At 48.6% G+C, this 15,545-nt stretch overlaps 1 protein-coding gene across 1 annotated transcript; it reads left to right on the forward strand.

Annotated features, from left to right (window-relative positions):
* Positions 1–1,744: 1,744 nt before the first annotated feature.
* Positions 1,745–11,416, forward strand: FBXW5 (F-box and WD repeat domain containing 5). The gene is made up of 9 exons (XM_056860396.1): positions 1,745–1,801; positions 2,856–3,075; positions 4,574–4,731; positions 5,527–5,701; positions 5,848–5,996; positions 6,101–6,593; positions 7,559–7,706; positions 9,964–10,176; positions 11,135–11,416. The coding sequence occupies exons 2-9, from the start codon at positions 2,883–2,885 to the stop codon at positions 11,379–11,381; spliced, it is 1,776 nt and encodes a 591-aa protein (XP_056716374.1). The 5' UTR covers positions 1,745–1,801; positions 2,856–2,882; the 3' UTR covers positions 11,382–11,416.
* Positions 11,417–15,545: the final 4,129 nt, after the last annotated feature.

The following is a 15,545-nucleotide window of genomic DNA, read 5'->3' on the forward strand; positions in this document are numbered from 1 at the left end:
TACATGGAACATGGGGACTATCCTGTATTGTTGATTGCAGTCAAATATTATGTGAATCAAGTTTCTTGACGATTGGCGACTGATGAAGAATTGTTTTGAAGAAATTTGAAACGGCCGTATTCCCGTGTCATCTCACAAAGCAACGTTTCTTCCGCTTTATTTCTTTGAATATACATACATCAGTAATCATTGGACTTTGTAGATATAGGATCACATTGGATAAATTGTTTGTGCATTGATGTTGTTTACTACTTGTAACTTTTCTAATAGAATTTTTTTGCACCTTGTAACTTTATGTTGCGTCGCTCCTGTGCTAATTTCCTAACCACCTGGAGGTCGGCAACAATAACACAAACATTTTAACCACAAGGACTGCTCATAAGTTCCTTCCTACCAGGGAAGACTGAACGCACGTGCAGGTGGGATTCCGTCCATTGACCCCACCCAAACAAAAAGCATGGATGTACGTACTTTGTCCACATGACCAGGAACCAAAACACAGGTTGCCAGCAGTGTTTGCAGAAAATTAACTGCCGCTCTAGATTGTGTAGATCTGCAAATTAAAAGAAAGAATAGCCCTGATGGATTGGACAAGAGGTCCACCTACCTAGCCAAGCATCCTGCTTCCATCAAAAGCCCCTGGGAAGTGAACAAGCAGGGCACAAAGGCAACCAATCTCCCCTGTTTACTTCCAGCATCTGGTACTCCAAATAGACAATTTCTGAACACAGAGGTTCCAATTTAGCCAACATGATGGCTAGCTATTAAGGGAGACCTAAGCTCTGCTCACCCTGACCTGGATGGCCCAGGCTAGCCTGATCTCGTCAGATCTCAGAAACTAAGCAGGGTCAGCGCTGGTTAGTATTTGGATGGGAGACCACCAAGGAAGTCCAGGGTTGCTGTGCAGAGGAAGGCACTGGCAAACCACCTATGTTAGTCTCTTGCCATGAAAACCCCAAAAAGGGGTCGCCACAAGTCGGCTACAACTTGACAGCACTTCACACACAAGCTCTGCTCATGACCTGAGTTCGATCCCAATGGAAGTCGGTTTCAGGTAGCCGGCTCAAGGTTGACTCAGCTTTCCATCCTTCCGAGGTCGGTAAAATGAGTACCCAGCTTGCTGAGGATAAAGTGTAAATGACTGGGGAAGGCAACGGCAATCCACCCTGTAAACAAAGTCTGCTTAGGAAACGTCAGGATGTGACGTCACCCCATGGGTCAGGAATGACCCGGTGTTTGCACAGGAGACCTTTACCTTTTTAAGCTCCATACATTTTAGATATTGCATGGACTAAACTGGAGTCCCCAACACCACCAAAAAACCCCGCACAGAACCCCAAACTTCATACAATTGAATTTAAAAAAACTTCAGCCACATAAGCAGTCTCCATTCCTCCCGCCTTGCCTTCTTCCTCCCATCCCAAACTGCAAGTTTAATCTGGTCCAAAGAGGCAGACTGCCTCTGAACATGGAGGTTCCATTTAGTCGCCGGAGCAAACAACAATTAATGCAGAGACAGATGCAAACCTACCTTGCAGAGAAGAGGCGCGGAGCTCCCTCTGGTGGCAAAAACTAGGATTTTTTTGCGCTCTGAACTCGGCTCGTAAGGCCTGATCGGAGAATCGAGCTGCCATCAGCGACTGGCCGACCTGCGCAGGAGGAAACCGACAGAAGTGGCCGAGAACGGCGGCCAGCTGCAAAACGAGGAAAGACCGGCCCCAGTAACCAAAACAGGAAGTGGACGGGAAAGCCGGAAGTGACGGAGAAAGCAGCTGGGAGAGGGGCTACTGAAGAATGAGGGGTGAGTATTGGTTGCCTGGGAGACTGGGAAAGAATGGGGGAAGTGAAAAGGAGAGATGGGGGGGGGGAGAATCACATTTATGGGAACTGGAGAGATTACTGGGGGGGGTGAGGTCCCTTTTTAGATCTGCAAGAAGCAGAGAGCTAGGAGAGGAGAATCTGGGCACAGATGGCATTTGCTGCCAGATGCCCAAGGACCACAGGAGCGAGGGGGAGGTTGCTTTGGCCTCTCCCACAGGGGGGTGACCCCCCCCCATTCCTCTCTGTCCCCCAGGAAGGGCACAATGGAGACCAGCCTGGCCCGAGCCACAAAACGAGCATCCCTCGGGACCTTGATTTCCACTGTCTCTGCCAGAAAGCTCTGCCCCAGTTGCCCAGGGGTTGCCAAAGGAAGGTGTCGGCCTCTGTCGCCAAATGAGTAGCTGCAGGATAGTTGCATCGCCTTCCCGGCAAGACCACCCGAGAGGGAAGCACCACCTGGCCCCCCACTGAAAAGAAATGCAGTCATTATCAGGCCGATCTCCCATCTTCAGCTTCTCTTTTACGTTTGTAAGCCTGAGGGTATAGGCCTGTCCCTCTTGATCAAGGCACGCTGCTGTGGGAGAAGACTGTCTGAAAAGTGGGGTGTAATAAACTGGCCAGGAGAACAGGATTGGTCAGTGGAGATGGGGCGGGGGAAAGGCAGATGTCATTGTATGAGAGAGAGACTTTGGGGACTCCTGCTGCTTTCTCTCTAACTGGCAACCCCAGCCACCTGGGCTAAACAAGTCTAATAAAATGCAGCTTTAAACACACCTTCTCAGAGGTCATCACCAGAGGTGAGTAGAGAGTGTTTTTATAGAGTTCAGTCGATGCACCTTAATGACTGGACTTCACTCCTGAGGGCTCAATACTGGCTTGTCAAGAAAGAGGTGCCCCATTGCTTGTGGCTCCAGGAGAGGAGAGGAGCTTCACTGCAGTATACTCCTATTGTTTTAATCCAGTTCTCAAACTAGAGACACTTATACTTGCCCATAACTCCTGGCCTTTCTCCCCTCCCCATTTGTGTTTCCCAGGGAACGTGGAAGTGACAGAATGACACTATGGATGGTGGGGGTAACCCCCTTCTCCCCGATAGCATCGTCTTTGACATTTTCCTGTACTTGGATTACAAAGATGTGCTCTCAGCAGGACAGGCTTGCCGCCAGTGGCATGCCGTGGCTCAGGATGAAGTCCTATGGAAGGAACTTTTCTACAGATACTACGGGGTAGCTCGAGATGTCCCACGACACCCAGGTAAGTGCTCCATCAATACCTATGTGTTTGGCTTAGTTGTTTTTTTTAAAGGAGAGTTTATTAAGCTCTGTGAGTTTAAAGAGCCCCGTGGCACAGAGTGGTAAGCTGCAGAACTGCTGTCAAAAACTCTGCTCACGATCTGAGTTCGATCCCGACAGAAGTCGGTTTCAGGTAACCAACTCAAGGTTGACTCAGCCTTCCATCCTTGCGAGGTCAGTAAAATGAGCACCCAGCTTGCTGGGGGCAAAGTGTAGATGACTGGGGAAGGCAATGGCAAGGCTGGGTGGGGCTATACTTGCATGGGTCAGTTCATTCCTTGAGGGCCTGTCCCAGACAATTGTGCTGAACAACTGCTGTTCCATGCTGTAATATATGGTTGCCAGAGGGGTAACATGTTCTCTCCCATACAGAATGCCATGCGATGCAGGTGTGATTTTCAGGTTTGAGGTGCAGAGACATCCAGCGGTGTCTTTTTCACCAAACTCTAGGGAGGCTGTGAAAGTAATGAAACCAGATCTGTAAGCAGTGACGCACTGGATGTGGGTAAAAAGACAGTCTTGGATGTTTCTTCACCTGATCTGAGACCAGAGGCACAACTTAGTTTTGAAAAGAGTTGCATTCCCCCTTTAAGGATCAAGTGTTCAGCTTGGGACTGATCCTGGATCCTTTGCTTCATCTAAATTGTCCAGGTGCAGCAATGGCATCAGGAGCACCTTTTGCCAGTGTAGGCTGATTTGTCAGCCACACCCTTTCCTGGAAAAGATCAACTGAGCTGTTATCATTTGTACCCTAATAACATCCAGATTGAATCAAACTGTGGGTCTGCGTTGTCTTTGCTCAGAAAGTTTAGAATTACTAACCACAGCTCAAATGGAGCAGAACACTCCAATATCATTCCAGCTCCACTGGAATGGCTATTTGTTTCCCAGTCCACTTGCTCACTTTTGAAGCTCTAAATGGTTTAGGATTAGGTTATTATGAGAACCATCCCCTGCCATACTTACCTACCTCACCTCTCAGATCAACATCAGGTGCCCTGCAGGATGTCCCTTGGCCAATAGAGTCAGGGTGCATGACAGGGCCTTTGTTGTGGTGGCACCATGGTGCCATAGTTTTACCCCTTCTTAAGAAATTTGATGTCTATTGGATATAATTCACAGTTGTGATTTAGGATACTTGGTATCCTTAATCTTTTTTAATACTTGATTTTCATGCGGGGTATAATTGTTCATTGCTTTACAAATTAATTGAAAAGGAGGATATGGTTTTTTAAAAAAAAAAACTCTTAAGAGAAGTCTGTTCCGTTTCTGAAATAAGAAAGCGCTTTCTTCACCAAGGGAGTCCAAAGCAGTCAGTAAAAGGATGGGTGGGGAGAGGGTGGAGCTGATGGAAAATTACAAACCTTGCAGAGAAGAATCTGCTTTTTAAAAAGGGAGTCTACTTGGATGTCCTTGAAGCCTGTGAGTGGTGGCTTTACTTACTGGCCCTCTTGTCACAGCTGCCGTTTCTTGGTACGGCGAGTTCCAGAGACTGTATGACACCATCCCCTGCGTTGAAGTGCAGACTCTGAAGGAGCACAGTGATCAAGTCCTCCATCTCAGCTTCTCCCACAATGGCTACATGTTTGCCTCGTGCTCCAAGGACTGTACCATCAAGGTGAGGAATAGGACTTGTAATAACCCAAAAAAACAAGTCTCTCTATCCAAGAGAAACAGCAAGCTTGAAATGTAGGTGTGGATTGTTATCTTTGTACTGCCTGTGCAGAAGACATACAGAGGGTGGTAAGAGTGATGGGATTCTTAGATAGCCAGCTGATGGAGGAAGAGATAGAAATTATTCTCCAAGTTGTACATACCTCTGTTGGCCAGAAAGGAAAACTAGGCTTTCCACACATGCCATCAAGAAAAGAGGGGGTTGTTTTACAAGTTAATTATACAGAGTTATAAAAAGCCTTTTTTGTATGGGAAGGGGGAGAATCTTCTTACACTCAAGATCTTCATTCTTGGTAAATATGGTATTAAACATGTATAGCTTTGTGGTCAGACCATCTAGCTCAGTCTTGTCTCCTTGCACTGGCTTGGCCAGGAGCTCCAGCAAAGAATGGTCTTTCCCAACACCTGCTACCTGAGAACATTTAACTGGAGATGCTTGGGATTGAACTTGGGACCTTCTGCACACCAAGCAGGCGCTCTACATTGGAGCCCCACCCCCACAAGGGTGTGCTAAAGAACTTGCTCCTTTAAAGAGCATGCTGGAGAGTTGAATTTTTGCAACCAATACCCCACTGCATGGCTCATCTGCACGGCCACAGGAGCTCAGCGTCTACCAAGCCCTGGTCTTTTGCTTGTGAAATCTCCCCTCCCCTAAGTCTTCTGTTCTCACCTGGTTATGTATTGGGGAGGGGAGGCCTAAAGAAAGGAGCTGATGAGGTTTTTTGCTCCCCCTCCACAGATCTGGAACAACGACCTCAAGTTCTCCCTTTTGCATAGCTCCAACATGAAGAAGTTCAACTGGAGCTACACTCAGTTCTCGCAGTTCAACGCCGACGATTCGCTCCTCTTGGTGTCTGGGGTCTTCATGGGGCCCCGCACTTCCTCCTCAGGCGAGATTGCAGTTATCAGCTTGGGTAAGTGCAGATGCCAAAGACTGAACTTGGGACCTTTTGCACACAAAGCAGCTGCTTGGCCACTGAGCCAGTAGACAGTTTCTTAATTTGGGACAGGCACGTAGTCTGCCTATGGGGAATATTGAAGTTGTCCTTCCCTTCTCCAGAAAATTTCACACTCTTGTCCCGGGTGCGCAACAAGCCCTATGATGTCTTTGGCTGCTGGCTGAACGAAACCAACCTGATCTCTGGCAATTTGCACCGCATCGGCTACCTCACCTCTTGCTCTGTGTTGTGGTTGAACAATGCCTTCCAGGTAAGGGCCCACCTGACCACAAGTGGCTGCATCAGACACCGGGGGGTGGGAGGAGAGAATAGGTGCCTCTCCTCCTAACCCTCCTTCCTCTCTTACGTATGCAGGGTGTAGAATCGGAAAACATGAACGTGGTAAAACGGCTTTTCAAACTCCAGAACCTGAACGCCAGCACCATCCGGACGGTGATGGTGGTGGACTGCAGCCGCTACGACTCCCCAGATCTGTCAAACCAAGGAGAGCAGTTGGCATCCAACCCGGCCGCAGCCACCAGCCAGGCCGCTGATCTCTGCAGTGACAGCGAGGAGGAGGAGGAGCCCAGACACCGAGCAGCACCAGAGCCGTCTGCTGAGGACTCCCCGGGAGCCAAGAGCAAAGCAGAAGCTGGAGATGGGCTGGACCGCTTCCTAACAGACATCATTGAAGGGCGCGTCCGGCCGGTCATGACGGAACTGGAGATGGAGACAAAGGTGGCCCAGCTGCTGGCGAAAAAGCGGACGAAGCCTCCCGAGCCAAACCTGCTCTCCATGGAGGGCTGCAGCAAGAAGAAATACTTGATCTTCACCACTGGATGCCTCACCTATTCGCCACACCAGATTGGTAAGGGGCCTTTGCAGAGAAAAACAGTGTTGTTTACCTATAACTGTGGTTCATCGAGTGGTGTTCTGTGCAGGAACACATGGGAACTGCGCATGCAGTTATAACCTTTTTGTGGAAAGCTCTAGAAGGGATACTTCCTCTCCCCCCTTGTCCATTTTCACTCTAGTCAATGGCTCTTCCCGCCAAAACGGTCACATGACAGAGGGGAGGGGAGTGGCCATCCCTCAGTTCTCTCTTTGCTATCGTGGAGAGAGGACGCGCAGAATAGCTTCTTTGCTTTTCTTCATTTTCAGATTTTCATTAGAGTCATCGTTGCGATCGAGTAGCAATGGCTTTATTTTAAAAATATTCCACTTGTGGAACTAAAATGGCTCAAAATGATGAGCATAAGGAACGCCTTTACTGTCTGAGGTAGAGCCATGTCACTTTGCAGGAAACTGTGCATGTAAGGATCAGTTGGTTTTTTAAAAGGCTGGGACCATCTCAGAGCTTGGATAGCTAAATAGAACCTCCAGAGGCAATATACCGTTGCACACCAGATGGCTGAGACCAGAAATGGCAGGGCTGTGATCCAGAGTCATCTGACTGGCTGCTGTTGAAAAGAGGATCATAGAATCATAGAGCTGGAAAAGACTCCAGGGTCATCTAGTCTAACCGCAATGCTGGGATAGCTAAATGGAACCTCCAGAGGCAGTATACCTCTGAATACCAGATGGCTGAGACCAGAAACAGCAGGGCTGTGATCCAGAGGCATCTGACTGGCTGCTGTTGAAAAGAGGATTATAGAATCATTGGAAGGTACCTCCAGGGTCATCTAGTCCAGCCCCAATGCTGGGAAAGATGGACCCTTGGTGTGATCGGAGTTCCAATGTGCACTCAGCACAGAATGATGGTTGCCCAACACACAGCATAGGCTGGTGACCGCTTAATCTTCCCCTCACCCATTCCCATTATTTTTCCCCCAGGGATTAAGCAGATCCTGCCTCACCAAATGACAACAGCAGGCCCGGTCCTTGGAGAAGAAAGAGATTCTGATAAATTCTTTGACTCGCTAGACCACGTCATCGATATCCATGGACACATTATTGGCATGGGCCTCTCCCCTGACCACAGGTAAGGGGCGTTGCCAAAAATCACAAAATCACACAAGGTTGGAAGAGACCACAAGGGCCATCCAGTCCAACCCCCTGCCATGCAGGATCCCACAATCAAAGCACTCTGGACAGATGGCCATCCAACCTCTGCTTAAAGACCTCCAAAGACAGGGACTCCACCCCCCCCCCCCGAGGCAGGGCCTTCCACCATCGAACCGCCCTCACTGTCAGAAAGTTCTTCCTAATATTTAGGTGGAATCGCTTTTCTCAGTTTAAATTCATTACGCCGTGTTCTAGTCTCTGAAACAACAGAGAACAAGCTAGTTCCCTCATTAACATGGCATCCCTTCAAATATTTAAACATGGCTATCATGTCACCCCTTAACCTTCTCTACTCCAGACTAAACAAACCTAGCTCCTTAGGTCCTCATAGGCCATAGATTCCAGACCTTTGACCATTCTGGTTGCTCTCCTCTGGAACCCCTCCAACTTGTCAACATCCTTCTTAAATTGTGGAGCCCAAAACTAGACACAGTATTCCAAGTGAGGTCTGACCAATGCAGAATACAGTGGTAGTATTACTTCCCTTGTTCTAGACACAATACTTTTTTTGATGCAGCCCAGAATTGCATTGGCCTTCTTAGCCACCATATCACACTGTTGTGCCAGCCAGACACTACACAAGTTATTGATAAAGGAAACGGGGAAGAGTTGTGGCTCAGCAGAAGAACACTCACTTTGCATTGAGACAGTCCCAGGCCCAGTTCAAAGGGCCTTATGTAGCAAGGCTGGGAAAAGCTCCTCCTTCATAGTTGGAGACAGCCAATGGTGGGCAGCAAATTCAGGTTAGACAGATAGAAGATACTGCTTCAAAGGGTGCATGAATTAATTTAGTTCCAGAGGGTAGCCATGTTAGCCTGCAGTAAAACAGTTAGATTTGAGTCCAGTAGCACCTTAAGAGACCAACAAGAGTTTCAGGGTATACGCTTTCGAGAGTCAAAGCTCCCTTCCTCAGACGCGAGTTACAAATTGAGATCTCTGAGTCCTTTTAAGCTAGACCTTTGTAAGCATTCTTTACAACATCCCTCCCAACTTCTGACTGGATCAAAATAAGAAGTGTTGGTTTTTATATGCTGATTTTCTCTACCTTTTAAGGAGAATCAAACCGGCTTACAATCTCCTTCCCTTCCCCTCCCCACAACAGACACCTTGTGAGGTAGGTGGGGCTGCGAGAGTTCAGAGAGAACGGTGACTAGCCCAAGGACACCCAGCAGGCTTCATGTGTAGGAGTGGGGAAACCAACCTGGTTCAGCAGATTAGAGTCCACTGCTCTTAACCACTACACCACACTGGCTCTCACACCACGCTACTTGGAGCTCTGCATTTCTACTTGTATCTGACGAAGGGAGCTTTGACTCTTGAAAGCTTATACCCTGAAATGCTCATTGGTCTCCAAGGTGCTACTGGACTCAAAACTAAATTAATTAATTTATAGGATTCACTGCGCAACATGGAGCAATGGTCACCAGCTTAAATGGTTTTAAACAGGGACTAGATAAATGTATGGAGAATGGTTATAACCATGAGAATGGCTAAATAGAACTTCCATGTTCAAAGGCAATCTACCTTAGATTTCCAGCTGCTGGGGGAAAGCTATGGCCTTTTTCCCTTGCTTGTGGGCCTCCCAGCACTGTCTGGTTGGCCACTGGAAGACCCTAGGATGGTGAGCTGGGAGGACTTTTGTTCTCATCTTCTCATATTCTTACCCTCGTAATTAGCAGACCACTGGTGACCCAGAGAGGCTTGATTAAAGGGAGCACAGCCACCCATCTAGTTCTTTGTCACTGGGTACCTAAGACTGTTAAGAAATGGGGGAGTGGCAAGTGTGGGAGGAGGAGCATGCATTTGGGGGAAAAGGTATTTTTAAGGAGAGATGGCTGAGTAAAGGCAGCATAGCTGAATCCAGACATCACCCCTCTCCTACCACACCTCCAAGCCCCCCTCCTCCTTGCTCAATGGAAGAAAGGGATTTGGGTGAAGGGGGTGCATACCTTCCTGACAGGAAACCAAAACTGCTTAAAATCACCCCGGGAAATCACCTTTCCCTGGCTCTCAAGTTGTCCCCTGCAGCAATCACAGCTCTGGGCCTATATCAGCCCTTCTTGTTGCAATCCGTTCCTTCCTTGTGCATGCGCCTGGTGGTCCTGGACGGCAAGTTCTGGCAGTCCCAAAAACAGTGAGTGAAGAAGCAGTGACAGTTTCCCCCTCCTCTCCAGGTACTTGTACGTGAACAGCCGAGCTTGGCCTCAGGACTGCGTCATTTCCGACCCTTTGCAGCCACCGCCCATCGCCGAGGAAATCGACCTGCATGTCCTGGATCTCAAAACGATGAAGGAAGTGAAGCGAGCGCTGCGGGCTCACCGGGCCTACACACCCAGCGATGACTTCTTCTTTATTTTCCTGGATGTCAGCAGAGATTTTGTAGCCAGGTAAGCCGCAAGACAAGAGGAATATGACGTGATATACTTGAGCCACGCTGTTGCCTGCCATTTAGCTTTACCTGCTTGCTGTTTCTTCGGTATTACTGATAACCAGGGTAAGCAGTAGCAGGTCAGCCAATCTGCTGATTTTATAGAGCAAAAAGAACAGTGCATTTTGATATGCTTACTCCTAATGTACTCTGTTGTAAGAGACAGAGACTGCTCTGGCCTTTGCTGCTTGAGAGTTTTCGCTATCTGCGTACAAGGATGATGCACAGCTTGAAAGTGGGAAGGAGTGGTCTGGGAGCGTCCAGCATGTCTGGAAATACCTGCCCCATGACTTACCTGTGCAAGCTGCAATTCCTCCCCCTTTTTAAGGAGAGTAGAAGTTTGTGGCTGGTAGGTTAATCTGCAGGGCATAATAGGGACAAGCTTGGAAACCTTAAAAAAATTCCTGGCCTTCGGGAGTACAAGATATGAAGGACAAGCATCCCCAAGTTCTCAGTTCAAACAACTAGAAAGCTTTGTTTTATTATTTATTAAATTGGGAAGGGTAGGGGCTTCCTGCAATCTGGGATCAGCAAAGTTGTAAGGTCCATGACTATATTCATTCATTTGGTACACTCTTGTCCCCCACTCTTTTGCTGCAGCCCCTTCCCCTCCCCACATTTGTGCACAAGTTCTAACCTCGCCTCCACTGTTTCTCTCTAAAATAAACTGAGGGACTGAATTAGGTGCCTGAAGAAAAGTTGTAAGCACAGATTTGTTGAACTAATTCCAGTTGCCAAAATTCAGGAACTGGGAAGCAAAAGGCCCACATCCCAGCTTCCAAATCTGGTACCAGTCATTGACCGCAGTAGCAGGAATCCTGAAAGAGATCGGTAGGAGCCCAGATGCCCCTCCAAGGAAAGGAAAGGCACCCTTTCCCCCAGGTTTTCAACAGGTCTGCCTCTTGTCTCGCCCACAGCGGTGCTGAAGATCGCCACGGCTACATCTGGGACCGGCACTACAACATCTGCTTGGCCAAACTGCAGCACGACGACGTGGTCAACTCAGTGGCCTTCAGCCCCGTAGAACAAGAACTCCTCCTGACCGCTAGCGATGACTGCACCATTAAGGTGTGGCGCTCCCCCCGCACAGTGCGGATCCTCCACGCCGAGAAACCCAGGCTCCGCAAGCCGCTCTTCTCCTGGGCCACAAACCAGAGGAGCTGAGCCAGCCCTGTCTGCCAGGGATCCTTCTTGACTGGCTCACCTTGGCCCGCGAGGTCACCTCTGATGATTGGGGCAAGTGGCCGCAGTCCTTCCCCTCAGCTTCGCTTTCCTGTCCACTGCCCCAGTCAGCAAGACCTGGCCACGTTGGAGGAATCTGGGACTATTGGCCAAAGCGGACTTCCCTTCCTTCCTTTCAATGGCGTGTCACCGTTTGTTAATTATATAGGTTTGTTCACATTAAAACACGTGTAAAACTTTGCAAGGAACACTAGTGGGCCCTTCTGCAAGGGTAGCCAACTTCATCTTCCAGGCTAGAATGCTACGTGGGTGCTACTGAAAATTCTTGGGGCTGCCAACTCTTTGGGGGGCGGGGGAAGGGATTCTTTACTGTTGCCAGCTCTGTGAAAAGCGGAAATCCAGCAAAAGAAGGTTGCCACTACCGAATGCTTCCTCGCTGAAGTCATAAGGACCGAGGTGAGAGTAAGAATACCTCAACCCTACAGAGGCGCCGATCTCCACTAATCCTGGTTGCAGCTGTTCAGCCAGATTGAATTTCACTTGCTGCCGCTGCCCCCTTGGAACAGAGGAGGCGATGCTTCGCTGCTGAAGTTCCAGCTGGCATCCTGCTCCATTTATAGACACACTCTCCAAATTACTCATTTGGAAGGAAGGAGCCCTCTGAAAGTTTTGGAGTCTAAAAGGAACCCCAGCACTCCAAGATTGCCAGGAAGGAGTTGAGCGAGAGGATTCAAGGTCTTCAACCCCGGCAAGCTTCTCAACCCTTCAGTAACTAACTCAGGTCAAGGGTTTTCTCCGTGATCCCTGCAGAGGGGAAAAGAGGGAAGTAAAAGTCGAGGCAGCCGTGGGTTCAGGAAGTGAAGGCACGATAACCTGGTTACATGGTGTAGCTGCTCAATCACTCAGCCTAGAAGCAAGGAAGATTGATCTAGAACGCAGGGTTCCTTCTTAAGCAGAGTTGTCGGAAAGAGTAAAAACAGCTGGATTTCCTCGAAGGGCTGGGCCCCTCCTGGTTTGACCTAGGAACCCGGTTCTAAGGCCTGGAATGTCAGCCTGTCCCCTTAATAGCACCACACCAAACCGAGCCTCACAGGGGACAAGCTTGCTGAAGGATGATGCTTCCGAATTACATCACATCAGCAGCAGAGCATGGATTCAATAAATTTCCCTAAGCACCAGTTTCCGAGCTGTGTTTGTCTTGCGTCAAGACCTCTTGTAAGCAGGGCTTACAACAAATTACTTGTGTGATGGTGGCCAAGGCTTGAGATCTGATAGGCAGCCACCGTCTGAGAGATGGAGCTGTGGCTGCCTGTTGAAAGACATCCATGTCATTACAGGGGTCTTCTCTGGCCCACCCCTCCCAGTGCATTCTAGCTGACCAGCTGCAGTGCAGTAATGCCTCTAGATTTAATAATGGAGGGGGCAGCTTTCCCCAGTATTGTGCCATGAGCCCTCTGGCATGGCTTGCGGCCTGCATCATGTGGGACTAATGTAATGGTAGATTAAAACCAGTTCCTTTGCCCCTTGAGAATCCTAAAGGCCTCCAAAAGCCATCCAGATTTCAGAAAGGAATCAGACAAATGAGCCTCCCTAGGAAGGGAATTCAAGATTTGGGGAACCCCACTGGGGGCCCTTGAATTTTCCCACCCCAGTCCATGCCCCCAACAGTGAAAGCCCCCCCGAGCAAGGCCTCCTCTGCAGGTTACAAGGCACAAAGGGAAAGGCACTGCCTTCTGAGCTTCCAGACCCAGAATAGGCTTGCCTCCCAGAAATTAGATTCAGTATAATGGAAGTGGTTCCTCTACCCAGATAAAGCCACCAGGCGACCCTGCCCAAGCCCCCCTATCAAATACAAATGAAACAAGGTTTTGGTCACAGCTTTTATTAAGCCACTTCAACTTCTTTACCAAGCACAGCAAAACAACATTTTCAGATATTACAACCAAAATCCACTCTCCAGTTAGCGGTTGATTCCCCACACTTTGCACAACAAACCCAAGGCCTGAACAGCAAAGTGTGGCCACCGGACTCTTCCACCATCCTCTGTTTTGCAATTAGCCTCTCCTTCCTCTTTCGGGCTGGGGGAACGGGGGAATTAAAACCGAGGCGTCAGCGTCCAGTTACACAAGGCCAGCCTTCACACCTAGCTCAGCATACTCTTTCCCATAGTGGTTAGTCACATACTTCTGAGCAGTCCACACACAGGGCATGAAAGCAACATCCCTTCTCCATTACTTCCCCACCCAGCAACCGTCATTCAAAAATACACTGCCTCTGAACACAGAAGCTCCACTTAGCTCTGAACTAGCAACTTGGTTAACTCACCCTAATGGAAGACAGGTTTATAATGAGTTGCTGCTGGGAAAATGTCGCATCATAGTGCCTTTTCCATGTTGTCGTCGCCCTGCTCAAGCATCCTCCCAAATATGTCCTCCTGTGGTTAGTTTTTATGTATCTATTTACAGAGCAGGGCTGTGCTTACTTCCACACCACAGAAAAACATGCCGCTGATGTGGTTCTAGCTTTAGGATCTTTTAAGAATCTCAGCCATCCTTCTGAAAACACAAGTGAACGTGTAGCCCTTTACGATTGCAGAAATAGGCTTTGAAGTGTGTCACAGGATAGAGAATCGCAGGACCTCCACGGGTGCTAAGAACGCCAGTGATCAAGGGAGTATGGCCTTATCCAAGTACTCCTTGTCCTTCTCTAGGTCTAGCAGAATAAATATTAAATATCATGTGAGTCTGTGTAAGTTATACAGGTTGCAAAATATAGCTTTGACTTTAAAAAACAAAGAAACAGTATTCACAATCTTGAGAACAAGCCTGTATGCCTTCCCTTGTAAGTAGGGACTGACCAAGATTAGATCTTCTCCAGGAACTGCCTTTCCACAAAGCAGGTGCTGAAGGGAATTGCAGTCTTAACTAATTGGCTTCCCAATGAAGGAGGGAGACTTTGGTATGATTCAAATTTGATAGCCAGTTCTGGTGCAGAAGCAGAGCTCAGGCTTATACAGGCGGCTGTTCCATCTAGCCTCACAGCATGTACTCTGAGTGGCAGCAGTGTTTCAGGATATCACCTGCTTCAAGAGATCCTTTAACCAGAGATGTCCACCACTGAATCTAGGTCCTTCTGTGTGCAAGCAAAGCAAGCATAGGCATAAGAAGCTGTCAACCCAAGTCAGACTTAGTCCATCTAGCCCCATACTCTGAATGGCAGTAGGTCTCTAAGATCTCCAGTCTGTTAAATATGAAAGGGTACCCTAACCCTCTTTTGCATCTGACCACTAAACATATGACACTGTCTTAGACCATCTGTCTTAGTATTGCCTACTCTGACTGGCAGCCGCTTACCAGTCTCAAACAGAGAAAGGTTAGTCTGAGAATCTTTACACAGACCAGATGCAATCGGAGCAGTTAATCATTTCTGAAGCAGAGACGTAGCAGAACAACCTGCGTTTAGAGGTGACACTCCCAGAGCAATCATAAGGCTTCAGACAAGAGCAGACAGCCCATAGGTCTCACACACACTGCACAGATAGAATGGTGACACCCCAAATTTAATTCAAAATAAGAGGCCTTCCTCTGCTTAAGGATTTGAGAAAGAACTGACCCAAAAGAACCTGCTGCTGGTTCAGAACTGGCAGAGAAGACGCTCACAAAACTCCCACTAGCTTTCCTACCTCCTTCGCTACAAACCCAAATAGAGCACGGCAATCCACTGCCTTTGGTAGCATCAGCCAGAAGACAAACCAGACTTGTGTGTTTGGGAGAGACACAGAACTGCTTCAGTCCTCCTCAGATCCCAAAGAGGTGAGAATTGGGGAAGGGGAGAAGAGAATGTGAAAGCGTCTGGCCCTAGTTGCACACTAGAAGCACTTGTCAGTTGGAAATGCCCCCTGGGCCCTGCATATCTACACAAAAGCCATCACTTGGATCAGACAGGGAAAGAGACCACCTCTTCTGCCTGTCTGAAAGCAACTGGGGGGGGGGAATGAAAGGTTGCCTAGCAAACTCTGCATTTGGAGGAGGTAAGTCCTAGTGGCTGAAAGACACGCTTGAAGTCAACCAGGCAAAGAGGTGAACCCCAAGAAAATGGGGGGGGGCAATTTGGACATGCGAGGTCTGTACAGCTCCTCAGTACAGG

Source organism: Euleptes europaea, chromosome 14 (genome assembly GCF_029931775.1).
Source record: "Euleptes europaea isolate rEulEur1 chromosome 14, rEulEur1.hap1, whole genome shotgun sequence".
Lineage (NCBI taxonomy): Eukaryota > Metazoa > Chordata > Lepidosauria > Squamata > Sphaerodactylidae > Euleptes > Euleptes europaea.

Coding starts and splice junctions, on each gene's coding strand:
- FBXW5 (XM_056860396.1), top strand. CDS start 2,883: ATGGATGGTGGGGGTAACCCCCTTCTCCCCGATAGCATCGTCTTTGAC. Junction 3,076..4,573: donor AGATGTCCCACGACACCCAG/GTAAGTGCTCCA, acceptor CTCTTGTCACAG/CTGCCGTTTCTTGGTACGGC. Junction 4,732..5,526: donor CCAAGGACTGTACCATCAAG/GTGAGGAATAGG, acceptor CCCCCTCCACAG/ATCTGGAACAACGACCTCAA.